Source organism: Pan paniscus, chromosome 12 (genome assembly GCF_029289425.2).
Source record: "Pan paniscus chromosome 12, NHGRI_mPanPan1-v2.0_pri, whole genome shotgun sequence".
NCBI classification, from domain to species: domain Eukaryota; kingdom Metazoa; phylum Chordata; class Mammalia; order Primates; family Hominidae; genus Pan; species Pan paniscus.
Genome location: NC_073261.2, coordinates 33,243,632 through 33,271,455, shown reverse-complemented (window position 1 = coordinate 33,271,455; position 27,824 = coordinate 33,243,632). Strand labels below are relative to the sequence as shown.

Genomic DNA, 27,824 nt, shown 5'->3' with positions numbered 1-27,824 from the left:
TCTTCTGCCCCGGGCTCCCCTGCTCTTAACCCTCGCGCGGGGGCGCCCAGGCCACTGGGCTCCGCGGAGCAAGCGAGAGGTCTGCGCGGAGTCTGAGCGGCGCGTGTCCCGTCCCAAGGCCGACGCCAGCACGCCGTCATGGCCCCCGCAGCGGCGTCGGGGGGCAGCACCCTGCCCAGTGGCTTCTCGGTCTTCACCACCTTGCCCGACTTGCTCTTCATCTTTGAGTTTGTGAGTGGCTCCTGGCCGGGGAAGGGACGGGGTGGGCTGAGCCGTGCGCTCTCTCGGGCGCCCAGCACAGCTGTCGGACGGGATCCGCTAGCTGCGCAGGTTCTGGGAGCATCGGGGCAGCAGGGGCAGGGCGGGGACTAAGCCAGGGAAGTCCCCTCCCACCTCCGGTCGTTTGTCCCCTTCTAGACCAACAGAATGAGGGGAACAGTCTACAGGACTATGGAGGAAAAACTGGGTTCCCAACTGGGGTCAGATGTAGGCAGCGGGGCAGGGGGGGACGGCTCTTGGTTCGCTGGTCCCAAAGCTGCGCGCGGGGCCCACTTGACGCGCGCAGCGCCACCGAAGCTCCCGCCGCGCTTTGCGCGGTTGGATAGAAGTGCGCAGCTTTTACAAGGGAGAAGGTTTCGTTAAAAAAGAAAAAAAAAAATCAGCAAGAGAAACATTAGTATTACCAACCGAGATTTGGAGATGAGAGGGAGCTGAATCCGGTTTATTTTCTTCTGGCCTTTTAAAGTTTCTGGCGAGGGAACGTATTTGCGACCAATTCGATCTGGAAATGAGGCCATCGTTTGCTTGGCCGCAGTCCTTCTGCCCCGTGTGCGGGGTGGGGGTGGAGGAGATGGGGGGTGGAGGAGATGGGGGGTGGGGGGTGGGGGGTGGCGGCGAGAGCGATCCGCGCGCCTCGACTGACCTTGGGCAGGCCCGGGGCCTCTGCACCTGCGGTCGGTCCCGCCTTGCACGCACGGTCTCTGCCTGAGGCTGCAGGAAAGCGCTTCCTACTGAGAACTCCTGATAAGCGCTTACGGTGTCGCGAAGCCGAAGTGACCTCCCTCAGCCTCAACTCCCCGGGGGCCGCTGGCCTTCACCTGGGAGGGGTGTGCCCTGTATGTTCTGTGGGTGCGGTCCGTCGCCGCCTGAGGGACACCTTTTCTGGCACCCCACCCTCAGAAGTGTCAGCGTGGAGAGTTGGGCGGGAAAGAAAATGTCGGAGCCTGGCTGTTTAAAAATTGGACCCCAGGTTGTTATTGCCTGATTGGAGGGGGAGGGTGTGAATACCAAAGGGAGCAGGTCAGTTCATCCAAAGAGGGCTTGGGGGCAGAGGCTAAGAGGGCTGCGGCGGCCTGGGAGCAGGGCTATCATTGAACTTAGGGTGAAAGTCCAGTCGAACCCAAACCTGGGTAGAACCGGTGACTTTAAATCCTAGGGATAGGCGGAATCAAAGCAGATACATTTAGAAGAAACCCTGGACGCCAATGAACGCAGCCCCACCGTTTACAGAGAGCCAGCCCCCCGCTGGCCTCCTTTTAGAAGTTCAGCATACAAGAAGGAGTGCCCCTGAGAGTAGGAACAGTCCAGTTAGACGGGGCGATCTGATCTGTGGGAAAGGTGACCGGAGACTCCCACCCAACCCGCCAATGCTGCAGAAATTACAGGGGGGTGGGAAACCTTGGAACCATCTACTACTGGCAGCTTGCTCTTCCAGCGTGGCTTTGTGGCCTGCCGGTAGCGGGGCTTCCAGAAGAAACAACTCCCCCTCGCCCAGAACGCTTCTCTCAGCTGACTTAGAAAGTCACTTCTCCACCTCACCCCTGTTCCCCACCTCCCTTCCTCACTTCCCAGGAGACCCGCAATGCATAGTCATCTCCAGGCATCTTCCACATGCTCTAGATTAGGGGTGGGCTCGCAGGTGCCTGGGAGAGAAGAGGAGAAAGCTGACCCCAAGCCTCTCAGTTCTCCTCTGCATGGACTGTAAATACGAAGCTGTATATATTTGATGTGTGAAGGAGTGGAGAATTAAAGGGCCTGAGAAGGCGCTGGCCACCCCGGGAGAGTTTTTGTTTTTGTTTTTGTTTTTGCTTTTGAGACGGAGTCTCGCTCTGTCGCCCAGGCTGGAGTGCAGTGGCGCGATCTTGGCTCACTGCAGGCTCCGCCTCCCGGGTTCACGCCATTCTCCTGCCTCAGCCTCCCAGCTACTCGAGAGGTTTTTTTAAATTATGGAATATTACAACTCAACAACAAAAAGACAACCCAATTAGAAAATGGACAATGGACTTGAACAGAGGTTTCTACAAAGAAGATACACAAATGGCCAATATGCACATAAAAAGATGCTTAACATCATCAGGCATTAGGAAAACTAAATTGAAACCACAATGAGGCCAGTTGCGGTGACTCACGCCTGTAATCCCAGCACTTTGGGAGGCTGAGGTGGGTGGATCACCTGAGGTCAGGAGTTCGAGACCAGACTGACCAACATGGTGAAACCCCATCTCTACTAAAAATACAAAAAAAAAAAAAAAAAAAAAAAACCCGGCTTGGGTGGCTCATGCCTGTAGTCCCAGCTACTCAGCAGGCTAAGGCATGAGCATCGCTTGAACCTGGGAGGCAGAGGTTGCAGTAAGCCGAGATCATGCCGCTGCACTCCAGCCTGGGCAACAGAGTGAGACTCGGTCTCAAAAAAATAAATTAATAAGTAAATAAATTAAATAAATAGAAAGAAAGAAATCACAATGAGATACCACTTCACACCCATTAGGATGGCTACTATCCAAAAAACGGAAAACATCAAGTATTGGATGTGGAGAAATTGGAACCCTTGGTATGCCACTGGCGGGAATGTGAAATGGTTCAGCCACTGTGGAAAACAGTTTGGTGTTCCCTCAAAAAATTACCCTCTGACCCAGCAATTCCACTCCTGGGTATATAACCAAAGGATTCCAAGCAGGGACTTTAGTATTGGCACATGCATGTTCATAGCAGCAGTCTTCACAATAACACACAGCCCAGTGGCCATCAGCAATGAACTGAATAACAAAGTGCGACATATCCAAACGATGGATACTACCTGACCATAGAAAGGAATGAAGTACTGATACGTGCTACAAAGTTGATAAACCTTGAAAACTCTATGCTAAGCAAAAGACACAAGGCACAAAATGTCATATAGTGTATGATTCCGTTTATATAAAATACTGGAATAGATAAATCCGTAGAGACAGAACACAAACCCTGGTGGTTTGCCAGGGACCGAGGGGAGCAATTGTTTAATCGCTATGTGGTTTATTTTTGGGGGTAATGAAAATGCTTTGGAATTAGAGTGAGTTGGTGGGTGCACAACACCATGAATGTACTAAATGCCACTGAACTGTCAACTTAAAATGATTGGTTTGATGATATGTGAATTTCACCTCAAGTTTAAAAAACAAAAAATAGAAATATTTCAAATGCCACAGAAGAATATATACAATACTTTAACAGACACCTACATAATTATTGCCCAACTTTGTCAAATCTTAATATTTTGCCTTGTTTGCTGTTATGTATTAAGGAAATGAAGCTTTCAGATGGCATCTAAGCCTCCTAGACATCCTTCTGTTATCTTATTCTCTCTCTCCCTCCGTCCTCAGGGCTACCTGTAGGCTGAATGTGGTGTTCACTTCCAAGCACAGTTTAGACTTTTACTGCACACATATGAACTACACATGGCATTGTTTTACATGTTTTCGCACTTTATGAAAATGCCAGCATACAGTACGTATCCTTCTGCAACATGCTTTCCAGGCAACATTATGTTCTGAGATTTATACATGTTGACTTTGTTTATCCAGTCTTCTGTTAATAGACACTTTGGATAGTTCCAATTTGCTGCCTTTAGCTATTGCAGACAGCATTGCCAAGAACATTCTCATATTTGCCTCTGTAGTTACCTGTTGGAAATGTCTCCCAGAGACACATGGAGGATGTGACTTGTTGGGTCACAGGGGATATGCACATTGTCATTTTCCCAGATGTTATCACATTGCCGTCCAAAAGAGTAATTCCAATTTACAAACCCCAGGAGCAGATTTACTGGGAAGCTGATGTTTAATTAAGTTCAAGACCCCTACTTACTCAAGCCCCTTCCAAGACTCTGCCTAATTTTGTATTCTCTTATAAAGATGGTCCTCCCGATTGTTTAAGCTTCAGGCTAAACCTGGACCTTCCCCGGCCCCTACCAGCAGCACATGAAAGTCGCCATTGTTCCTCATCACTTGGTAGCGTCAGACTTTATAATTTTCTGCTAGTCCAATGGGTGTGAAATGCTTGATTATTTTTTAAGTCTGTAGTCCACTGAGTTGTTGATGACTCATAGTTCAGATTCCCATGCCTGACCTCCCAACAGCCTGGGAGGCGCAGATGTCCAAGCCGATCCGGGTGGAGTGCCACTTCCATGGTGAGGGGACTGCCCACTGGAGCAAGTGAGGGTGGCAGCTCAGGGTGGGGCATAGCAACCTCTCCTTGGCCCAGCACCCCTATCCCAGACCTCCTGACCTCTGAAAGCTGCAGAGTCCTCACAGGAAGAGGAAGGCAGGCCCAACTAGGAAGTGAGACTGCCTTTCCAAATACCTCCAAAGCCACAGAGGCTGTGCCCCTATTGCAGGTGGCGTGGTCATCAGTGCAGCCCCATATAGGCCAAGGGTGAAATAACCAATGCTCTCCCCTCCTCCAACAAAACCCAGGGCTTTGCTTCTCGTCTGCTCCCCTGCAAAAGTCCCACCCAGTGAGGAACTTTTCCTTTTGGAGCCACCCTCTGTCTCTGTCTCCTTCTCCATTCTAAGCCAGGGACTTCCTTGACACTGGGCCACCATTCAGGGAATGAAAGGTTCACAGGGAAGGCTTTCTGTCTCAGCTGGGGCCCCCAGATGCGAGGTCTCCCACACAGTGCCAGGAGAGACCCCCTACCCATTCAGGACTTGTGAAGGAAGTGCCTGAAGAGGGTTGTGAGATCATCTACTCAGCCCCCTCCTCCCCAGGCCACAAAGGAGGCAGGGTTGTGAGTGAGGGTGTGAGGAATGCCGCCCAGCCCTCCAGGGGCATGCCCTTCCTCCTCTGTGCCTCCGAAACACGAACAGAAGTGCGGTCACATCACGGGTTGGGGTTGGGGTGGGGAGACACCCCCAATCAGTTTGCAGTTTTGACAGTTACAGTGAACTGGACAGAGTAATGACTAAAATGACACCTTTTCTGTGACCCAAAGTGACTGGACTTTTATTAAGAGTGACCAGAGAGGTCTGGAGACTTGTGCTAGATTTCTACCTGGCTGGGGAATAGCCAGCCCGACAGAGCCGGGACTGGGCCATGGGCCGGCAAGGCAGTTTCGCATTAGGTGGTCCAAGCTGTGGCTGCATTGAGAAGGCGGCATGGGAACTCCTAGGAGACCAGAGACGTAGAATGACAGAAACCTCACTTTCAGAGCTGGCAGGGAACTGAGGCTCAGACAGGGAGCAACTTGCCTGGGTCACCGGGTCTCCAGGGTCCAGTGAGCACTTCTGGCAGTGAGCAGGTCATGCCCAGGCTTCTCCTTTCACCTAATCAGCCACACGAGATTTTGCTTGCACTAGAAGGCACACTGGGATCCTGAGTAGGCAGCCCTGCCCACCTGGCAGCTCTGGGCAAGGCTTGGGTCCCTTCTCTCCCCCAACAGGAATGAAGGGACAGCTCAGGACCACTGGGAAGCTCACACCTCCTCTGGGTCTCCTTGTCAAAAACACACCCTGCAGGTTCTGAGTCACGAGGTCCAGGGCAGGTTGAAGAACCCGCATTGCACTGCACACCCTCCACTGACTGGCTGAGACTTGGAGCGGACATCTCGAGGCCAGGCCACCCTCTTGATATTTTTATGGGGGATAGAATAGTGGGAACAGTTCTCAGGGAGAGGCTGGGGCAAGCAGCCAGGTGCTCTGAGGTTCTCACAAGTCAGACCAGGGACCTCCTCTGTTCCTGGAGAAAGTTCCCTGCTGTGCTAGCTAGGAGCCTCTCCTACAGGCACCAGGGAGTGGGGCAGGCCCCGCTTGGCCAGAATGGGATGGTGGCTGAGTTGGCCTTCTCTGACTGTGTCCACTGGCTCCTGGCTCTGTCCCCTCTCTGTAGCTATTTAGAGAGGGCTACTGCCTGATCTTCCGTGTTTTCTCCTCTCTTCCTCTCTAAAGGGAGGAGAAGTGTTCTAGACAGAGATTTCACAGGGGTTTGGTGGAGAAGTGACTTTTCTGGTTTTTCAAGACCAGAGGCTGGCTTTGGTGAGGACTCAGTAACTTTGAGCTGCTCCCTGGAAACTGCTAAGTGTGATGATGGGGCTCATCTCCACAGGATTGTCAGACATGTGTCATCACACCTGAGCTATATTTTAAAAGATTGCCTTTTAGTTTTTCATAAGTCACTCCCCCACCTCACAGGGATAGGGCAATGCCAGAACTGGTGCAAAGGCACCCTTTCTGTCCCAGTGCTTTCAGAAGTGAGTAGGAAGCCCCACGATGCTGCTGCCAGCAGCGCTCACACTCAGGTCGGCCAGGGACAAGGGCTGAATTTTGCACCTATACTCGCCACACCAGCAGGCGAGGGGCAGAGCATATTGTGCTGCCAGCACAGACTAGCCCTGCACAGCCTTAGCTGTGGCTTGGCTTTGTCCTGGGCCCAGACACATTCTCCAGAGAAGGGGCTGGGAGTAGGGACTGGACCACCTGGGACCTGCCTTGACATAGGACAGAGCCAGCCAGACTTGAACTAGAAGGGGCTGGGGGCTGACTTAAGCCACTCCAGGGCTTCCTCCTGGCCCCTCCAGTCTCAGTGCCTGGACATGGTGCTTTGGACCAGCAGGCCTCAGGGACAGGTGCTGATAGGACACCCCAGAGGGTGTACCCTCCTGGTGTTGATGGGTGTGAGGACAGTGGGGGACTGTGCCCCTTGTCCTTGAAGCAGGAACGTTCTGGGGTGTGTGGCCAGCTCCTTCTCACAGCTTTCAGATTGTTCCCAAGGGCATGGAGCATGGAGCAGGTCCCTCGTGGTCTCTCATCAATTTGGAAGGCTCCAAATTGCCTTTGACACCCTGGTGAAAGGTTTGATGCCCAGTGAGCTCCTAGCTGGGCATGAGCAGTGTAGCCATTTCCCTTCTTGGGGTCATGAATGTGCCACACTCTGATTCTCTGCAGCACTTCTCCCCAGGCTCTCTGCCACTGCTACCTCACTCATAGCTAGTGTTCTATGCCAGTATTGGGTGAATCATTTTAATGTACCCAGGCCCTGGGTCCTGCAAAACATATGTAGGAAATCAAAGGAAAGCCTGTCACCAGCCACAGCACCTCCGCAGTGGGAAGAGAAGGTGCAGGGTCGCACAGCCAGCCTCACTGACCTGCAGTTCCTGGCCACAGCCTCCAGTCCCTGTGAGAATGCAGTGGGCTGGGAGGGGAGGGGCTGGAAGGGCAGGGGGAGGAGACAGAAAGTGAAGGTCCCAGAACCAACTTGGAGGGAGGCCCACGGGGGGCCCTGGAGGTGGGCACTCCAGGAATAGGGCCATGGGGAAGGACAGAAGATGACGTTCCCTGACCTGTCAGTGGAGTGGGGAGGGGTGGGGTCTGCATGGCAGCCCCTCCCTCTTCTTCAGACTGAACTACAGGCCTGCATCTGCCGAAGAGGGAGCGGGATCCTTTGGCATTTCATCTTGTTCTGTATGTGTCTTAAACACAAACCTTGCTATTGTTTTCCTCTGAAGGAACAGAGGATATTGAGACTCATTGTTTCAGTGGCGGGCCAGGGAGGGAGAAGCCGGCTGGGAGTGGCCTAAAGACTAAGTGGTTATTCACCACTTAGTTAACATGGAGGAGGCTCCATGTTAACGTGCCTGTAATCCCGGCACTCTGGGAGGTCAAGGTGAGAGGATCACTTGAGGTCAGGAGTTTGAGATCAGCCTGGGCAACATAGCAAGACCCCATTTCTACAAAAAATGTAAACAATTAGCCAACTATGATGGCTTGCACCCATAGTCCCAGCTACTCAGGAGGCTGGGATGGGAGGATCGCTTGAGCCTGGAGGTCAAGGCTGTAGTGAGCTGTGATTGCATCACTGCCCTCCAGTGTGGGTGACAGAGTGAGAACCTGTCATCAAAACAAAAATCTCATGGCCATTTCCAAAGCTGACCCTAGACACAAGAGGTAACTGTCACTCCCATGGGGGCCTGGATCTGGGCCTCAGCCAGCTCATCAAAGGAGCACCCGGCAGCTGTGGGAACGTGGGCAGGTAACTGTGCCTCAGTTTCTGCATCAGTAAAATGGGGACATAGCAGCACCTGCCTCACATAGCTACTGCCCCATAGCTATCAAGTGCTGTTATTATTAGTTGACTAATAATTTAAGCATCTGCTCTGAAACCAACTGGCCGACCTGTGCCGATGGCAGGGCCCGCAAGGCCCGCCCCCATCACCTTTGCCATAGGTGCCCTCTGTTCCATTCTCAGGCAGGTGCTGCATGAGGATTGGGATTGGGCCAGGCTGTGGAGGGCACACTTGACTTTTCCCTGGAGTCACCGAGTCCTGCACAGACACCACCTTCCTGGGGCCTTCCCAGTGGTTCTCCTCTCACCAAGAAGGAACAACTGAGGGCAGAGGTCAGCGTGTCCTCAGCTAAGAGCTTGATGGAGCAGCCAAGGGGTGGAGGACAGTGTGGCAGCCCCAGCCTGCCTTCTGCCCAGGGAGCAGGCTGCTTTCTAAGCCTCTCTGTATCGCCCTGCCAGCCTGGTGCCAAGATGGGCAGGCAGAGCTTTGTGGATTCTGAGTGTGACACATAGCTACATCTGCCCGCAGGCGTAGGAATGAATTACCAGCGGGCTCAGATTAAAGTTTTCAAAAGCGATTTGTCATCAGTGTCAGTGTGTCGGCTGTATGCAAGGGCATCGGTTCAGGGAGGGGGCAGCCTCTGGCAAAAACCTGTGCCCTCACCTCCCCCAGCCTCCATCCTGGCCCCCAGCTGCTTGGCAGGAGGGCATAGTTGGATTGAGGGGCCTGGCAGGAAAGGAACCGCCCAGCTTATGGGTCTCAGGACTATTTCTAAAACCAGCCACAGACCTCCTTCATCTCCATCTGTGGTCAGGTTGGGGGCAGCAGTGGGAATGCTTCTTTGTTGGAGGTGACCCTTTAGGCCCGAGCTAACCCATCCCCTCCACCGGGAAGCCCACCCTTCTAGCACCCTTTCCTGGCACTCAGAGCACATCCTGCAGACCTTTGCTTATTGTCTGTCTCGTGCCTACACCCTGAGTCTGCCCACATCCCTGGCACAGATCAAGAACTCTGAAACATTTGTTCTCAGCAAGCATCGGTAGGGAAGGGGCTCGGGTCTCCTCTCTCACCTACCTAACACTGATGAATCATAAGATGAGTCCTTGACCTCAAAGGCGGACAGAGGGTGAAACTGACAAAGGCTGCCAGTCCCCAAGAGACTCTGGGAGTTCCAGCTCCCTTGGACCCTCCCAGACCCTGGGCGGGCAGCCTTCTCTTGCCTCTGGCAGGTGTACACCTGTTTTGTTGGTTTGTTCACATTACTAACCTACCTGGTGACTCCCATAAATCCCCTTTGTTTTTCTTGCATTTAAGCCACTCCTGTCTGGTCTAGCATTTCCACGGATTTTGCCTTTTACAGGTGGCTTACCCAGTATTTTCACAGAACCTCTTGGTTTCTGTTTATCCTGCTGGGTAAGGCCAGCAGGTGTAGATGTGGTAGGCAGAATTTTCCATTCAAATGAAGACATGCCTATCAGAAAGCCCCTAGATTTGTGGATCTGAGAGGAGTTTTCATGCATTCAGAAACTAGTGACCATCCTCTAGCTCATGAGGGAGGTGGGTGTTAAGTCAGCAGTCACTTTGTCCTGCTGGCAGCGTGTGCTATGGGAGAGGCTTCCCTGGGGCTCAAGGGGGGTGAGATTGCAAGCCTGAACAGGGGGCTCTTCCCAGTCCAACTTGCCTTGTTAATATAAACTATGGCCCTCCACTTAGCTCTTAGATTTTTTTTTTTTTTTTTGAGACAGAGTCTTGCTCTGTCGCCCAGGCTGGAGTGCAGTGGCATGATCTCGGCTCACTGCAACCTCTGCCTCCTGGGCTCATGCCATTCTCCTGCCTCAGCCTCCCGAGTAGCTGAGACTACAGGCGCCCACCACCACACCCGGCTAATTTTTTGTATTTTTAGTAGAGACGGGGTTTCACCGTGTTAGCCAGGATGGTCTCAATCTCCTGACCTCGTGATCCGCTCGCCTCAGCCTCCCCAAGTGCTGAGATTACAGGCGTGAGCCACCGTGCCCGGCAACAGCTCTTCGATCTTTTAATCCCAAATCTCTATCCCCTTCTTCACAAACTGATCCAAACCCGCTGAGTCCTGCTCTTGCCTTCAGATTAGATAAGGAACACTGTCTAAGGCTAGCTGGGGGTGATGATGGCATGAGGGGTCCCTCTGGGAGGAAGAAGCCTGCTAATGAAGAGGCCAGGAGGGGAGAGTGACTGGTGTAGGTAAACCAAGTCAGGTCCCAGCCCCGCTCCCAGGGTTCTCTTTGGTAGCAGTCCCAGGGGTCAGACTCCCAATAATCTGCCTTTTCAGTTGATGCAGGGAGAGGGTCACCACCCAGAGAATCTCGGACCCCTCCCCCGATCTCTCCTCATGGGCTCAGGTGGGGATCTTGTGCCAACTACTGGGCTCTGTACCTGTCCTGTGTGACGTTCGGTATCTGGTCACCATTGCTCAGACACTGACACTTTCACCAGGGCCTGAATCCACCCTTGGTGGACCCAGAGCTGCTCCAGTGGGGACTGTGGCAAGACTGCATGAGAGAGGAGAGGAAGGGAGAGGTGGGCTCCGTTCATTAAAGTGTGTCTTTGAATGAGATCCATTTCCCTGGGTGTGCCTGCCTTAGTGTTGACCATGCCACTGTCAGCATCTGTTAAATGCGTGAGTGAATGAATGAATGAATGACCAAGTGAGTGAGTCAGTGAGTGAGTAAGAGAGTGAGTGACTGAGTGACTGAGTGAGTGACCAAGTGAGTGAGTGAGTGGCTGAGTGAGTGACCGAGTGAGTGACTGAGTGAGTGACTGAGTGACTGAGTGTGTGAGTGAGTGACTTAGTGACTGAGTGAGTGACTGAATGGGTGAGTGAGTGAGTGAGTGACTGAGTGACTGAGTGAGTAACTGAGTGGGTGAGTGAGTGACTGAGTGAGTGACTGAGTGACTGAGTGACCGAGTGAGTGAGTGACTGAGTGAGTGAATGAGTGACTGAGTGGGTGAGTGAGTGAGTGACTGGGTGAGTGACTGAGTGGGTGAGTGAATGAGTGAGTGAGTGGCTGAGTGAGTGACTGAGTGGGTGAGTGAGTGACTGAGTGAGTGAGTGACTGAGTGAGTGACTGAGTGAGTGAGTGACTGAGTGAGTGACTGAGTGGGTGAGTGAGTGACTGAGTGAGTGACTGAGTGACTGAGTGACTGAGTGAGTGAGTGAGCAAGTGAGTGAGTGACTGAGTGACTGACTGAGTGAGTGAGTGACTGAGTGAGTGAGTGACTGAGTGGGTGAGTGAGTGAGCAGGCGAGTGAGTGACTGAGTCAGTGATAGAGTGACTGAGTGAGTGAATGAGTGAGTGACTGAGTGACTGAGTGACTGAATGAGTGAGTGAGTGAGTGACTGAGTGACTGAGTGAGTGAGTGGGTGAGTAACTGAGTGAGTGAGTGACTAAGTAAGTGAGTGAGTGAGCAAGCGAGTGAGTGAGTGAGTGACTGAGTGACTGAGTGAGTGAGTGAGTGGGTGAGTGAGTGACTGAGTGAGTGAGTGACTGAGTCAGTGAGTGACTGAGTGGGTGAGTGAGTGACTGAGTGAGTGACTGAGTGACTGAGTAGGTGAGTGACTGAGTGACTGTGTGAGTGACTGAGTAAGTGAGTGAGTGAGTGACTCAGTGAGTGAGTGACTGAGTGACTGAGTGTGTGAGTGACTGACTGAGTGAGTGAGAGACTGAGTGACCGAGTGGGTGAGTGAGTGACTTGGTGAGTGAGTGAGTGAGTGAGTAACTGAGTGAGTGAGTGACTGAGTGAGTGAGTGACTGAGTGACTGAGTGAGTGACTGAGTGGATGAGTGAGTGACTGAGTGACTGTGTGAGTGACTGAGTGAGTGAGTGAGTGACTCAGTGAGTGAGTGACTGAGTGACTGAGTGTGTGAGTGACTGACTGAGTGAGTGAGAGACTGAGTGACCGAGTGGGTGAGTGAGTGACTTGGTGAGTGAGTGACTGAGTGAGTGAGTGACTGAGTGAGTGAGTGAGTAACTGAGTGAGTGACTAAGTGAGTGAGTGACTAAGTGAGTGAGTGAGTGAGCAAGTGATTGAGTGACTGAATGAGTGACTGAGTGACTGAGTGAGTGACTGAGTGGGTGAGTGAGTGACTGAGTGAGTGACTGAGTGACTGAGTGAGTGAGTGAGTAGGTGAGTGAGTGACTGAGTGAGTGACTGAGTGACTGAGTGAGTGAGTGAGTAGGTGAGTGAGTGACTGAGTGAGTGACTGAGTGACTGAGTGAGTGACTGAGTGACTGAGTGACTGAGTGAGTGAGTGACTGTGTGACTGAGTGAGTGACTGACTGAGTGAGTGACTGAGTGACTGAGTGGGTGAGTGACTGAGTGGGTGAGTGACTGACTGAGTGAGAGACTGAGTGAGTGACTAAGTGAGTGAGTGAGCAAGTGAGTGAGTGACTGAGTGAGTGAGTGAGCAAGTGAGTGAATGACCGAGTGACTGAGTGAGTGACTGACTGAGTGACTGAGTGGGTGAGTGAGTGACTGAGTGAGTGAGTGACTGAGTGGGTGAGTGAGTGACTGAGTGAGTGACTGAGTAGGTGAGTGAGTGACCGAGTGACTGAGTGAGTGAGTGACTGAGTGGGTGAGTGAGTGACCGAGTGACTGAGTGAGTGACCGAGTGACTGAGTGAGTGAGCAAGTGAGTGAGTGACTGAGTGAGTGACCGAGTGACTGAGTGAGTGACTGAGTGAATGACTGAGTGGGTGAGTCAGTGACTGAGTGAGTGAGTGACTGAGTGACTGAGTGGGTGAGTGACTGAGTGAGTGACTGAGTGACTGAGTGGGTGAGTGAGTGAGTGAGTGACTGATTGAGCGACTGAGTGAGTGAGTGAGTGAGTGAGTGACTGAGTAACTGGGTGAGTGAGTGAGTGAGTGACTGAGTGACTGAATGGGTGAGTGAGTGACTTGGTGAGTGAGTGACTGACTGAGTGACTGAGTGACTGAGTGAGTGAGTGAGTGACTGAGTGAGTGGGTGAGTGAGTAAGTGACTGAGTGACTGAGTGGGTGAGTGACTGAGTGAGTGACTGAGTGACTGAGTGGGTGAGTGAGTGACTTGGTAAGTGAGTGACTGAGTGAGTCAGTGACTGAGTGGGTGGGTGAGTGACTGAGTGAGTGAGTGACAGTGGGTGAGTGAGTGACTGAGTGAGTGACTGGGTGAGTGACTGAGTGGGTGAGTGACAGTGGGTGAGTGAGTGACTGAGTGACTGAGCGAGGACTGAGTGAGTGAGTGAGGACTGAGTGAGTGACTGAGTGAGTGACTGAGTGACTGAGTGAGGACTAAGTGAGTGAGTGGGTGAGTGAGCGAGTGAGTGACTGAGTGAGTGAGGGAAGCTTCCCTCTGGCTTGCTGGGACTGAGTTCCTTCGTACCAGGAGGTAGGTAGGGCTAACACAAATAAGCCAAACGGTGTTACTCCTTGCCTCTCGGAACTGGAACAGAGTCCCCTATCCTCCCTCTCAGATGCATTTTCTTAGGGGAAGAGCCGCAGGACTTTGCGGAAGCCTTCAGCATTTAGGGGTCTTGGGTCTTCCCCTGACCTCCTGCTCTGTGCATATTCATTCTCCTACCACCTGGTGCTCGATGCCCTCTTAACTTCATCCGGGCATCAAAGCCTGTTGTGCCATTTACTTGCTCTACAGTAGCTCATCCTTAACCCAGCTCTACCTACCTACACACACACACACACACACACGTGCACTCACATGCACACACATGCATGCACGTGCACACACATATACACAGGCATACACAGGCACATGCACACATACATATACACATGCATATGCGGCACCATACACATACATACACATGCACAGACATACACACATACATACATGAATACACACCTGCACGCAAACACATACACATGCATACAGAGAAGTACACACATGTGCATACATACACATACTTATAGGCACATGCATGCACATATACACAAGCATACATGTACACACACACACACACATACATACGCACAGAAAAATGCTTCCTACCCTCTATCTCACTCCTAGAATGATAAGCTTTAAATCAATCAACCCATAGAGCTGGGCAAAGCCTGCTGAGCCTCTCCTGAACCACACAGTTGTTTTTCTGGTCAGATGACCTACACAAAATGTCCTCCTGGCATTGAAATAACCCTTGGCTGCTAAGACGACTCAGTGAGTGAATAGATTGCCAGAAACATGAGTGGGGGTGCTCCTCCTGGTGGCCTTGGGAAAGCACAGAAGGGCTGGGAGCTTCCCGCAGTCCTCCCAGCAGACGGGGATGAGTCCACATGCCTCCCTCATCCGGCGGGGACATCTCTTCTTTTCCTTTCTGGGGAGATGATTTTTGCCACTTGACCTAAGTGGCAGGGGAGCTCAACAATGGTGCACAGCCTCTGTTCTGTGGCTGGTTTCCTTTACATCTCAAGAATTCAAGGCACAAACTGTTGTTCACATATGCCTTTAAAGGCACACACCACGTGATCGGTGCTGTTGGGAATTCTGATGCTGGGCTCTGGGGACCACACCACCAGGTGTGTAGATGGAAAGCCTTGCCTGGGAAGACCTCTTTGGTTCATGTCTTGATGTGTCCTTGGAAGAATTTCCGCTTGTGGAGGCCCTAACAGAGTGAAATGGAGCCCCAGAAAAATATCCAGAGAATTTGAGCAAGCCCTCTGCATTGCCTCTGTTACCCAGCCCTGCAGCGGAAACACTGGGGACTGTGGATGAAGAGTTCTTTCAGCCACAGGGAATGGAAACTCCAGACGAATCTCAAGAATGTGCCAGAGAATGCGTCTTCCCGTCCTTGATGACCAGGCCCGTTGTTGGAAGGAAGGCCGGCTCATATCTTAGTGCCCTTTGTGCTTCCTTGTGCGGGTCAGGCACATTTTTCTCAACTTTTGGTTTCTGGAGACCATAGGTTTTCTCTTTTTGATTCTTTTGAGGTTGTTTTAAAATTCTGGCTCTTTTTGGACAAGTTTTGGAGTAGATGATTGTGTGTATTGAGATCATATTCAGACTGCTGGGATTTTTCACATAGTTACAGAAGAGGCTGCTTCATCTAATGACAGTTGTGACAGCAAGCACTTAGTGGCAGCCGGGTGCTGGTCTCCTGCAGATATAACCTGAGTCACAACTACTGTTATCACTACTTTTCAGATGAGGGGACAGAGAGATTCAATAACTTGCCCAGGGACAGCAGGTCACCCAGCTAGTGACACAGCTCACTTCAAACTCGTCAACCCTGGCTCCAAAGTGCACACCCTTAACCACCTCTTAAGCACCCTGGCTGCTTCCCATGATTAATTTGGAAAGAAAATATGAGAAGCTTCTCCGAGTTCACACAAGAGCTCCCAGGAAGACAATTCCTGACAGATTTTTTTTTCACAAACATCATTTCATTGGGTAGACCATGGATGTGAACTCTGGAAACTTTTTGTCCAGTTTTGTACATTACCCCATGTTCTTAGAGAAGCTCAACTCTGCTAACCCCCCAACAACTGGACAGAATTAAAGATGGGTGGTTTCCAGCTCTGTCATATCAGGGTTGGGAGGGGCCTCCAAACGCTCATGCACCCTCTCAGTCCCCACCCTGAGACAGTGAGGCTGCATCTCAGAGTTCAGAGGAAACCCAAGGACGAGCTAGTCTCATGTTCCAGGCAAGAAAGGGTTCCAAGCTCGAGGAGAGGAGAGGAGAGGAGGGGAAAGGAGAGGAAACACTAGGGCAACATTTTGCACTGAGAGGCCGGGCAGGACCTGGAGGGGGGCAGTCAGCTGGCATCGCTGAAAGGCAGGCAGGGCCTTGAGACAGGAGCCGTTTCCTCTTCTGTCTTACAGGAGTTACAGAGCATTGCCCATGGCCTTATGTTACGGCAACACATCACGAGGCCTTGGCCAAGAGTCTGGGACATCTGCCCCATCACTCTGCTTCTTTCATGGGAATCAGACTCTGGGCATGAGCCCTGGGCTTTGGTGGTTTTTTTCTAAAGGTGCCCCAGGTGACTTAATGTATAGTCAGGGCTGAGGAGGATAGAGTGTTTGCTGAGGCCCCACTCCCATCTTCTAACTCAAGGCCCTGGGACTCAGAGCACTCAACCCTTATCCCTCTGCAGCCACCCAACTGGAGACCTTTGAGATCACCCAGCCAGCTGTCCCATCTCTATTTTGATGGACAGTAACAGGGTGCAGCTGTGGGGTCGGAGGAAGTCTGGCCTGTTGGCAGAAACAAAGGGGACATAGCACCGTGCCTCCAGGGTGCCAATAATGTTTTCAAAATAATTGCCTCTTTGCACTGCCACCTGGAGGCTGGGAGCCACCTGGAGTCTCCTTGATGAAAGGAAATGCTTGAACCCTCACATACTCCCTTGCTCTGGACAAATATTTGGCCAGCGGGGTCCTGAGGCCAGGCTGGAACAGATTGCTCTGTGCCCAGGAGTGCCTTATCTCCCTGGTGTGGGTGCCCTTCTTACTCTGTTTGCTCTCTGTACATTTAGTAGGTGGAGCAGGGCAGGAACCAGATTTGACTCATGGTTTACAACAAATCTCAGCTTTGCACACAGCGGGGCTGGAGGCTCACCCTCCCTGGAGCCCCACCTTCTGCTACTCCTTGACCCAAGCCCGGCTGCCCAGCCTTCAGCCTCCAAAGCCCTCACAGCTGCTTCAGCATCCTCTGAGCTTGGCATGTGCCCTTTCTGCCCTCTGGAGAGCCCCTCCCAGTCCTTTGGCCTGGTTAACCAGTTAGGTCCACCTCTCTCTCCAAGGCTCGACTGACCCTATGCACCTGTCCAGGCTGCTCTGCCCACTCGGGGCTGGGTGTCCACCTGCATGTTAAGTGGCTGCTTATGCATCTGTTTCCACTGAGCTGTCAGCCTCCTGCATGAACGACAACTTATTCCCAGGTATTGGTAGTGCTGGGCTCAGTGCCAGAAGCTTCATACTCACATCTGTAGTTTTAGCCAGTTCACACCAGCCCCCAGTGTGGGGAGACTGCTGTGAGTTGCCATTTGCAGAGAGGAAGCTGGGGCCAAGAGGCAGAATCACTTGCTGCAGTGACTTCGGAGGACGGGAGTCCCCTGCCAAGGGGAGGGAGCCGGCAGGGTGCCTCTGCATTAGAATTCTCCCAGAGAAGACCGCAGCAAAGGCCTGTGCTCCAAAGGCAAGGGGCGTGACTCAGCTGAGGCAACAGCTGTTTCTGTTCCACAGACACCTAGCCGGGAATGAAATCTCTCCTGACTCGGCTGTGCCTTTCCCGTATCCTCCTCTTCTTCTCAGGATTGCTCTTCACCCTCCTCCGCCCCGTCCCCCAGATGGCCCCTGTGACCCTGGGCTCTGCAGTCCTCCCTGGGCATCTCCTGGGCAGTGCTGAGCGGAAGGTCTACCGCCCCACTGCCCATCCCCTGGGAGCAAACCCCTGGCTTTCATGATGTCATCTGTGCTGAGACATCTGTGACTACCTTCACCTTCATATGTTTCTGGGACAGGCAAGGACTGGTGTAAGAGCGTCCCTAGGAATGTGGTTCCTCAGAGGCTTCTGGGTTGGAGGCTCCAGGGACATGAGACACACTCACCCAGGGCCCCCTGAATGGTGGGGTCCGAAAGGGGCACTGTGCAGCTGCAACGGTAGAGATATTCTGTGTAAGTCCCCTTGAGAGAGAATTTCTCACCTGAAGACATTATACTAAATGAAAGAAGTGAGCCACAAAAGTCCATATGTTGAATGATTCCATTCATATGAAAGTTCAAAATATGGAAATTTGTAGAGATAGAAAGTAGATTCGTGGTTGCTTGGAATGGGGTCAGGGAAGCCACAGCTCATGGGATTTCTTTCCAAGGTGATGACAATGTTCCAAGATTGACTGTGGTGATGGACGCACGTATCTGCGAATATTCTGAAAACCAGGGAATCATACCCTTTCAATGGGGGAATTGCATGGGCTGTGAATTATAGCTCATAAAGCTGTTTAAGAAAAGAAAAAGATAATGTCTCCCCACCATCTCACTATGAAACATACTGCTATAAATATACCATGCAAAGGAAAAAAGTCGGCCTCATTTTTTAAAGGACTCATTTGCAAGGTGATGCCCCCAGAGGCTGGGTGGGGTCCTGAGATCTGTCAGGGTACAGGAGCTGGGGTTAAACCCATAGTGGGCTTTGTTCTATGGACAACTGTGGACAAGGTTCCCACTATAGACTGCAGGAACCTGCGAGCCAGTGTGGGGAGCATGGAATTTCCCAGGGAGCTGGAAAATAGTCTTCATCAGGTTGGTAAAAGCACACACTGGAACAGGGCAGAGTCTGGCCTGACCTCAAGGCCCTCTGCGCAGCTGCCGGAAGCTCAGAGCCCAGGCTGTGGCTGCAGCCAGCAAGGTGCACACAGGAGGCTGTGACCAGCTCTCCACGCACTGACTTCCCCTCACTTTTCCTGCCCTTGATTCCTCACACCAGTCACATCTTAAGCCACGTGGGAAGAATGGAGTGGAGTGAGATGACTCTGCAGACAGGAGCTGAGGACTACCTTCTCAGATTTGCCATTTCCAGCTGCCATCTGTGCATTAATTTACCTCGTATGTATTTTACAGTTAATTTTTCCCAAAATAATGACATTGCAACCATAAGCATAGAAACAATGTCACTATCCGGTTTACCTTTGCCTATCCGCACTATTAGAGAACTCCAGACACCTGGCTCCACCCTGAGCCCTTCTTGCCTTCATCAGAAAAACCAAAGAGAGTAAAGGAGGAGGAAAATCGTTTCCTCACTGTGAAATTCAGTGTTCCTCGATAGCATGTGTATTGGTCACCCGTAAGCGCCTCTGGCCCACGGGGTCCCACTGGGATTCCATAACGGAGTCTCTTCCCAACCATGTGCAACCCAAGCTGCTCCTTTGGGGTTTGGTTCATAAGTGGCTCTAGTTCAGCCACACCCAGGTACCAGGAGACCAAAGGCCCTTTAGCTGACTTGGACACCGATGCATGGCTGGATGGGTCTTCTCCTGGTCCCCACCAGTGAGGCAGCTGTGAGCAAGGCAGACCTCAAGCCCACCATCACCTGGTCAGGGAAAGCGCCATGTTATCCCTAACCCAATATACCTGTGTTTGTGCTGAGTGCTACAGAGAAGACGTGCAGGACTCCCTGAGACTGTGTGAACGAGGAAGCAACTTAAATTGGTCCTCCTGGGAGGGTCACGTAGCCACCAGGCAAAAGGCACTTAGGAGAGGGGTTCCCAGGCCAGGGCCTCCCTCTTCCCACTGGATGTGCCCGCTGGATCCTCCTCCTATTTCTCCATGCCACCCTCGCATGCCTCCTGAATCCAAGCCCTGCCTGTACCAATGTGCTCCTGTCCCTCCGTCAGTGCCCGTTATGGAAAAGGCCACATAATTTGTTGAATCTTAAACTCAACTGTGGATGAAATCTACACACACATCTTATTCCATGGTGGTCTGGGCATTTTTATTTAATTGATTTTGCTCCCATTTTTGTAAGATGCACAGTGCATCCCACCGGCCCTGCCATGTGCCTTCAGGCAACCTAAGATCCATCAGCAGAGGACGCTTTCTGGTCAGAGATGCCCACATCTGATTCCTTAGGGACAACTTGGTTTTAATAAATCCAAAGTCTTCATTGCACTGATTTTTCTACCCAAATGCAATTCTCTCCTGATAGCTTCTCAGTCAAGCAGCTCAGAGAACACCTGTGAAGACAGCGGTATCTCTCACCCAGCAGGTGGGCAGCAGGTGCAGGGAGGTGGGGGGGTCAAGGTGCTATGTGAATTCAAACCACAGGGGACATAGGCCTGGGAGGGCAGCCCCATCCTCAGCCCCCCAGACACTTCTGTAGTACCTTGGAGACTTTTGGCTGCAAAGGAATCTCCACATAGGCCTGGAGTGCTTCGAGCCCAGTCCTCATCCAAGTGGGGAACATGTGGATGAGGCTGAGCTGATTCTTACTGGGTGGGGGTGGCGCTGGGGGAGATGAGGAGAAGGGAAAGAGAAGTGCAGAAAGTCCCCGCTGGGGTTTGTACACGCCTGTCCACAGTGAGGAACGGAGTTTGTGCGTACCCATCCGCGGTGGGGAGCGGGTTTATATGTGTCCATCCACGGCGAGGAGCGGGGCTGGGCTACTGAGGGGTGCTACTGGCCCCCATGTCTGCTCCTCTTTGACTGTATGGGGCTCACTGACCCTGGCGACATCAACTGGGGTGTATTCTGGATAACCACGGGACTGTACTTCCCTCATGCCCATCCTCAGCCATCCAAAGAGACAAGGCTGTCCTTGGTTACTCCATTCCAACTCCAAATCTGATCATCAGAACACTTCCTGGACTTGGGAATATAAAGAGTTGAATCCAGAAAAAGAAATAATGAGCAAGAGAAAGAAAGAGAGAGAAAGAGAAAGGGAGAGAGAGAGAGAAAAGAAAGAGAGAGAGAGAGAGAGAAAGAAAGAGAGAAAGAGAAAGAAAGAAAGAAAAAAGAAAGAAAGAAGAAAGAAAGAAAAAGAAGGAAGGAAGGAGAGGGAGGGAGGGAAGAAGAAATGAAGGAAAGAGAGAGAAAGAAAGGAAGGGCAGGGCAGGGGACTACTGACAGTGTGGTTAATTTGTTTTGCCAAATAAAGACCAAAAAGATCTGCTGGTCACTACCATTGCATAAAGGAAAGGACATTTTAAAATCAAAGCAAGTAGGAGGGCTAGAATATCAGAAGAAATAGCAGCCCTTCTCATGACAATACCAAATGGCATAAATCCTTTCTTGGAATGATGAATTACTTAACTTCCACCTACCTCAGTTTCCTCATCTGGCAAACGGGTCAGCATTGCTCAGAGGGTTACTGTGAGAATCACTGAGTTATTATTTGTAAAGTGCTTAGGATAGTGCCTGGAATGTAGGTCTGATATAAGTGTTTGTTAAATAAAAAAATTAAACCCATATTTAAAAAGTTACTCAGGCCAGGTGCAGTGGCTCACGCCTGTAATCCCAACCCTTTGGGAGGCTGAGGAGGGCAGATCACCTGAGGTCAGGAGTTCAAGACCAGCCTGGCCAACATGGTGAAACCCCGTCTCTACCAAAAATAGAAAAATTAGCTGGGCATGGTGGCATGCACCTGTAATCCCACCTACTCAGGAAGTTGAGGCATGAGAATCACTTGAACCCAGGAGGCAGAGGTTGCAGTGAGCCACATGCCACTGTACTCATGCCTGGGTGACAGAGCAAGACTCTGTCTCAAGAAAAAAATTTTTTTAAAAGTTAATCAGGGCAAGCGTGCCAGGGATTGGGATTGAGATCCAGCACAGGGCCCTGGGGGGACTAAAGATGCATTTTTGCAGAGGAAAATGCCTGCCCTGTTCTCTCTGCCTGCTTCCTGTGTTTTTGCACTCCAGTCACCCCATGTGACCGCTGGTCGGGGGCCCTTCCTGGGCTGGGGCTCTCCTCTAGGCCAAAACTCACCCCTCCTCCTCCTCCCCCGCAGATCTTCGGGGGCCTGGTGTGGATCCTGGTGGCCTCCTCCCTGGTGCCCTGGCCCCTGGTCCAGGGCTGGGTGATGTTCGTGTCTGTGTTCTGCTTTGTGGCCACCACCACCTTGATCATCCTGTACATAATTGGAGCCCACGGTGGAGAGACTTCCTGGGTCACCTTGGTGAGTCCAGCCCAGGGTGGCTGCTGGTTGTAGGGGGGCGCAGGAAGTACTGGTCCCTGGCCCAGTAGGATGGGCTTTTCCAGTGCCAGGTGAGACTTCTCCGTAGATGTCACCCCACCATGTTCCAAGGCTGAGCCTGTCCAGGGCTCCTGGCAGCAGAATCAGGAGAGGCAGGGGCAGAGGCAAGGTCGCCGCTGCCAACCCTCACTGGACCTGTTCTGTGTTCTCCTGCATGACTGCCTTTCCATGGATAACCAGCTGCCCAGCCCCCACATGACCTGTACCCGCCAGGTGCCTGCCTGCCCCTCCCATCACCTGCAAGGGCTGTTTTCACCTCAAGGCAGCAGGGCCCCAGAGGCCGACCAAGGTGTTGGGCTCCAGAAACTGGCCCTGGCTCTGAGGGTCAGGCCATGCTTACTGTCCAGCTCCTCAGCCACTGCCTTCCAAGCAGGGCTGCCAGAGAGCACTGGGAAACAGAAGCGGCCTTTGGTCATTATTCTGTATAAATTCTGCTTTGAGGCCCATGAAAAGGTAACTTTTACATGTAGGACACTTGCCTGTTACCTGCTGTAGGGGTGGTGGGGCCATTTGGCCAAGGCTGTCACTCTCAAAAGCTCTGCTACTTAGACTTTTGAAATCACTTCCAAATCACAACTACACAAAACCCTGTTTTAGTACCTTTTTGCTTTCATTTATTACTTTATTTTGAGTTGGGGGTCTCATTCTGTCACCCAGGCTGGAGTGCAGTGGAGCAATCTCATCTCACTGCAGCCTCAACCTCCCAGGCTCAAGTGATCGTCCTGCCACAGCCTCCTGAGTAGCTGGGACTACAGGCATGTGCCACCACACCCAGCTAAGATGTATTGTTTTGTGTAGAAATGGGGATCTAACTATGTTTCCCAGGCTGGTCTCAAGTCCTGGCCTCAAGAGATCCTCCTGCACCAATCTCCCAAAGCTCTAGGATTACAGTCATGAGCCACCACGCCCAGCCCTTTTTTGCTTTTAAATATACCAGGAGCCAAAAAATAAGCAATGAAACAAAACAAAACAAAACAAAACAAAAGAAACAGCATGGTCCTCCCTCACCCTGCACTGGTCAGTGAGGCCACACCCAACCTGGACTGTGGCCATGCACGACACTTCTCAGATCCAGGACCAGCTTTTCCCTGGGACACCCCAAGCTGCTGGCCCCTCCTCCACCTCTCCCTTGACCCTTCCTCAGGGGAGACCAGTGTCCCATCCCCAGCAAAGTGCTCACTCTGGCCCCACAGCAGTGAAGTGAGACTCAGCACAGCAGGGCAGGCATGGGACCTCCGTGACAAGGTTGGGAGGGGTGGGATTCAAAGGAAGTGGGGGGAGAGGCAAGGGGTGGGGGTGGAGGGGACCTCAGCTCTGCATCTGGGCCCCGTCTCTCTCTCCCCATCCCTCTGACACCCCGTCTGCCCCATAGGACGCAGCCTACCACTGTACCGCTGCCCTCTTTTACCTCAGTGCCTCGGTCCTGGAGGCCCTGGCCACCATCACGATGCAAGACGGCTTCACCTACAGGCACTACCATGAAAACATTGCTGCCGTGGTGAGTCCGGGCACCTGGGGCTGTGTCCACAGCAGGCGGCTCCGTGGCTGGCAGGGTGTGTGTGGAGGCTGCCTAGGCCCTTGGTCTGTTTTCAGCTCACTAACTTTTGAGTGAGGTCAAACCTTGCCTTCATGCCTGGAGCAGGAAAGCCCCCGAGAAGGGCAGTGTCATGTTGTGCCCAAGACTCCGCTTAGTCGTCCGGCCAGGGCTGCATGCCCCAGGCCTGTGTGGGCTTTGCAGAGGGCAGATGTGTGAGGGGATGCGGCTGCCCAGCGCCCTGTCCGAGTGCTCCCTGAACAATCTTATTTAACATCCATGGCAACCCTACAACCCAGGATTATGACACCCATCTCACAGATGGAGAAGTGGGGCCAGAGAGTGTGAGTGACTGGCCCAAGATCACCAGTCATTGTGGGACCCGGCATCAACGCTGGAGGCCCAGTCCCCACACTCTCAGCACCAGTTTGGGGCTGTGAGTCTGACCTCATGGGTCTCCTGACTCTCCCCAAGTGGCCGTCCATTGAAGCATCCAGCCAGGGGTGGGGACGCTGAGGCCAGGTGGATTTTCTTCTTAATGGACTGGATCAGAATGACAGGGTAACAGAATATATTGTTTCATCACGTGTTTTTCAGAGCTGTGCATGTGTGCCCTTGCACCAGTCTACGATATAAAACATGCTTCTGACCATGGGTATTGTTAAAAAGTAAGAAGTTTCAGAAAGAGCACTCTTCAGATCTCTAGAACTTGACCTATGAATTATGCAAATCCCAAGGTAGAATGTGGTGACAGATCCTGAGATACCAGCTCTAGTAGCCAAAGCTGTGTCATCCCCTCTTTTTGGAAAGTGTAGGGCAGAGGCTGAGAGAAGACCCACAGATAGGCTTTAGAAATGGGGTTGGTGAAGTGCCTCTTCCCACTCCCAGAAGGAGGGCCCCAGGGGAAAATCCCTCAAAGCCTCACTTGCTGGTCCCTTTGCACAGTCCCCTGCCCTGGGGAAACCACACACTGCCCTCAAGCTCCCAGCCTACAACTGCTCCCCTAAAAAGGGCCCCCTCAGGATCCTGGCATCCCCCCAGGGGTCCCGCGGTGTGGAAACATCTCCCGTGTTGGCCCATCTCCCAACATGGCTGGTTTCCAAGCAGCAGCACAGCCAGGGGGCATCTTGACTGATCTTCCTTCCTGGGGAGGCTAGTGACCCACCCTCCATCTTCTTCACACAATTCCATCTCATCTCCCTCTCCCAAGACTGCCTCATACCTCCCCCATCCCAGCCAAGCCTTCTCTTTTAACAAACATCAACAAAGTGTCTGACAATAATTTCCATAAAATTGTTGTGAACAAAGGTTGCGAAATGTAGATGGGATGTGGTTAGTGGGTCAGCACTTGATGGAAAAACCCAGCTAGGGGAATGAACACCCCTTCCCGCTGGGCAGGTCTCTAGTTGAGAACCACTAGGCTCTACTGCCTTCTGACTTTCCTCTTTTACCTTTTATCAAAGGCAGCACACAGCCAGAGAGGTGTGCAGTTACAAGCCCACAGCTTGATGGATTTCATACAGCGAACTCCCTGTGTGGATGGTGTCTGGACTAAGAATTAGGGCCAGTTACCAGCACACAGTTTGATGAATTCTCATAGAGCAAACTCCCCAGTGTAGCTGGCATCTGGACTAAGAATTAGGGCCTGATAAACAACTCCCAGAAATCCCCTCAAGTCCTGTCCCCATCACTGTGCACCCCCACCACCACCCAATTCTGATTTCTAGCACGATGTTCAGTTTTGCCTGCCTTTGAACTTCATATAAGTGGAATTATACAGTGGGTACTCATGTGTGGCTTCTTTCTCTCACCCTTGTGTTTGTGAGATTCACCCAAGTGGCTGGGTGTAGATGTGGGTTGTTTGTTCTCATTACTGTATAGTATTCCCTTGTAGGAATAGACCAACATCTATTTATCCATCCCATGACTGACCATGTTCCCATTTTTTTTAGTTGAGTTGGATAGACACGAATATGTTCACGCAGACAGGAGCGTTAGAATTGAGAACCAGAGTGTTCTCAGCTGGCAGATGCGCCCAGATAAAACCACCAAGGGGAAATCTGCACGGTGTTCGATGTAAAGTCACACCTTTCAACTCACGGTATCAACTGCATCCGTCTGTGAGAGAGAAAGAAGTTCGTTACTCAGGATTCAATCCCAGACCCGCTCAACCACAGCATGCCCAGTCCAGGGGATACTCGGGTACAGGGAGGCACCTCACACCCTCTCTCACACAGCCTGGTTTTGGGAAGCAGCCAGCCTGCCTCACATCCACTGTGTGGCTACTAATTAGGGTCTGTTCCAAGCTGAGCTCCTCCCTCTCTCCTTTGTGGGTGGCGGAGCTGCTTTGCCAAAGGGACCCCAGGGATGGGTGGAAGTCGCCTGGGGCGAGATGGAAATTTCTGGAGAAATCTGGAGGTTTCTAGATTATACAGTGGTGGGCAGTGATGGCTGCAGTTTAGGGAGAGGGCTTTCTGAAGCCAAAATTTGCCCATTCGTGCCCAGCTCTACGTGTTCCCAGTGGGCCATTTCTTGACCCCACTTGGAAAATGAGTCTCCACTGCTCTTCCTGCTGGGGACTTCCAAGGTGCTTCTGCCAAAGGCTTTCATTGGTCTGGAATGCCCACTTTCTATGGAGGGCTGCCCACTGGTGTCTGACTGCTCCTGCCCAGATACGTTCTCTTAAATGTGTTATTCAATAATTCAGCTTACTCACCGCCTCCGGGCAATGAGGGAAAGGGCTTGGCCAGGTGTAGGGGCAGGAGAGCAGGCACCCTGAGGGCTGGGGTTGATGAGCATTTTCAGGAGTCACAGAGGCGTAGCCGCCCTAAATGGACGTCGTGCCTGAGCTGGAAACTCTTGACCCCTAACCAAGGTCACAAAACCAGGTGCAGAGATTGGACTTGGCAGCAGGCAGGCCTTCAGGGAGTAGGGTGATGGGAGCAGACAGTGCCCAGGAGGACACAGCAAGTCCCCAGCAAGCAGGGCCATCGCTCCAAGGGCCACAGTTGCTGACTGGATGGTCCCAACAGTAAGGCCCCTCCTTTAGACAAAAGCTCAAAATCCCTCCTCCCCTTCTCTGTCCCTCACTTCCTATGAAGTCTGGCTCTCTCAGCCACACCTGTGATATTAAGAATCCTAAAACAAAATAATGATAGGGTGAGAATGTCCAGGCAGCATGGAGACTTTCACCAGGGCCAGCAAACCCAGGTATTTACAATCTCTCAACCGAGCTACCAGGACCACAGCTGGAGGGCGCTGGTCTCACTGGTGTTGGGGGAGGAAGTTGTCCCTGGAGAGTTACCTGCCTGAGATGCTTTCATTGGAGGGGCCTTTGAGGACTCCATCTCAAGTCAGCTGAAACCTCAAGCTGAGACGAATGTGATGCTGGGTGATAGTGGAGAGTCTTACCTTGCACACCAGGTCCAGGAGACTGTTAGGTCACATGGAGCTCTGTACTGAGAGGATTTGGTGCACACCTGGGCTCAGCAGGGAGGGCGTCCCTGTGAGGGTGAGAAGCAATGACAGCCCAAGCTCTCTGGGTCTGGCCCCCCCTACGCCACGTGGGGCTGGATGCAGTGCAGACGCTGTGCCTCGCCCTCCCTACACAAACCCATTAACGGCCATTTCTCTTGGTTCCAGGTGTTCTCCTACATAGCCACTCTGCTCTACGTGGTCCATGCGGTGTTCTCTTTAATCAGATGGAAGTCTTCATAAAGCCGCAGTAGAACTTGAGCTGAAAACCCAGATGGTGTTAACTGGCCGCCCCACTTGCCAGCATAACTTTTTAGAAAACAGAAATGCCCTTGATGGTGGAAAAAAGAAAACAACCACCCCCCCACCGCCCCCCCGCAAAGAAAAGCCCTGCCCTGTTGCTTGTGGGTGCTGTGTTTACTCTCCCGTGTGCCTTCGCGTCCGGGTTGGGAGCTTGCTGTGTCTAACCTCCAACTGCTGTGCTGTCTGCTAGGGTCACCTCCTGTTTGTGAAAGGGGACCTTCTTGTTCGGGGGTGGGAAGTGGGGACCGTGACCTGAGAAGGAAAGAAGATCCTCTGCTGACCCCTGGAGCAGCTCTTGAGAACTACCTGTTGGTATTGTCCACAAGCTCTCCCGAGCGCCCCATCTTGTGCCATGTTTTAAGTCTTCATGGATGTTCTGCATGTCATGGGGACTAAAACTCACCCAACAGATCTTTCCAGAGGTCCATGGTGGAAGACGATAACCCTGTGAAATACTTTATAAAATGTCTTAATGTTCAA

The 27,824-nt window shown here is 52.1% G+C and overlaps 1 protein-coding gene across 3 annotated transcripts; it reads left to right on the top strand.

The window, feature by feature from the left end:
• Nucleotides 1-27,824, top strand: MAL (mal, T cell differentiation protein). 3 transcript variants are annotated; one of them, XM_003830981.5, is made up of 4 exons: nt 28-231; nt 21,788-21,955; nt 23,406-23,531; nt 27,210-27,824. In XM_003830981.5, the coding sequence occupies exons 1-4, from the start codon at nt 139-141 to the stop codon at nt 27,282-27,284; spliced, it is 462 nt and encodes a 153-aa protein (XP_003831029.1). In that variant the 5' UTR covers nt 28-138; the 3' UTR covers nt 27,285-27,824. The 3 variants fall into 3 exon arrangements, with proteins under 3 accessions (XP_008954626.1, XP_034808317.1, XP_003831029.1); XM_034952426.2 differs by lacking the exon at nt 23,406-23,531 and having other exon boundaries at nt 18-231; XM_008956378.4 differs by lacking the exons at nt 21,788-21,955; nt 23,406-23,531 and having other exon boundaries at nt 1-231.

Bases quoted from the DNA above. Each gene is read 5' to 3' on its own strand.
- MAL (XM_003830981.5), top strand. From the start codon at position 139: ATGGCCCCCGCAGCGGCGTCGGGGGGCAGCACCCTGCCCAGTGGCTTC. The intron at 232-21,787 runs GTGAGTGGCTCC...CCTCCCCCGCAG, and splicing joins TGCTCTTCATCTTTGAGTTT to ATCTTCGGGGGCCTGGTGTG. The intron at 21,956-23,405 runs GTGAGTCCAGCC...TCTGCCCCATAG, and splicing joins AGACTTCCTGGGTCACCTTG to GACGCAGCCTACCACTGTAC.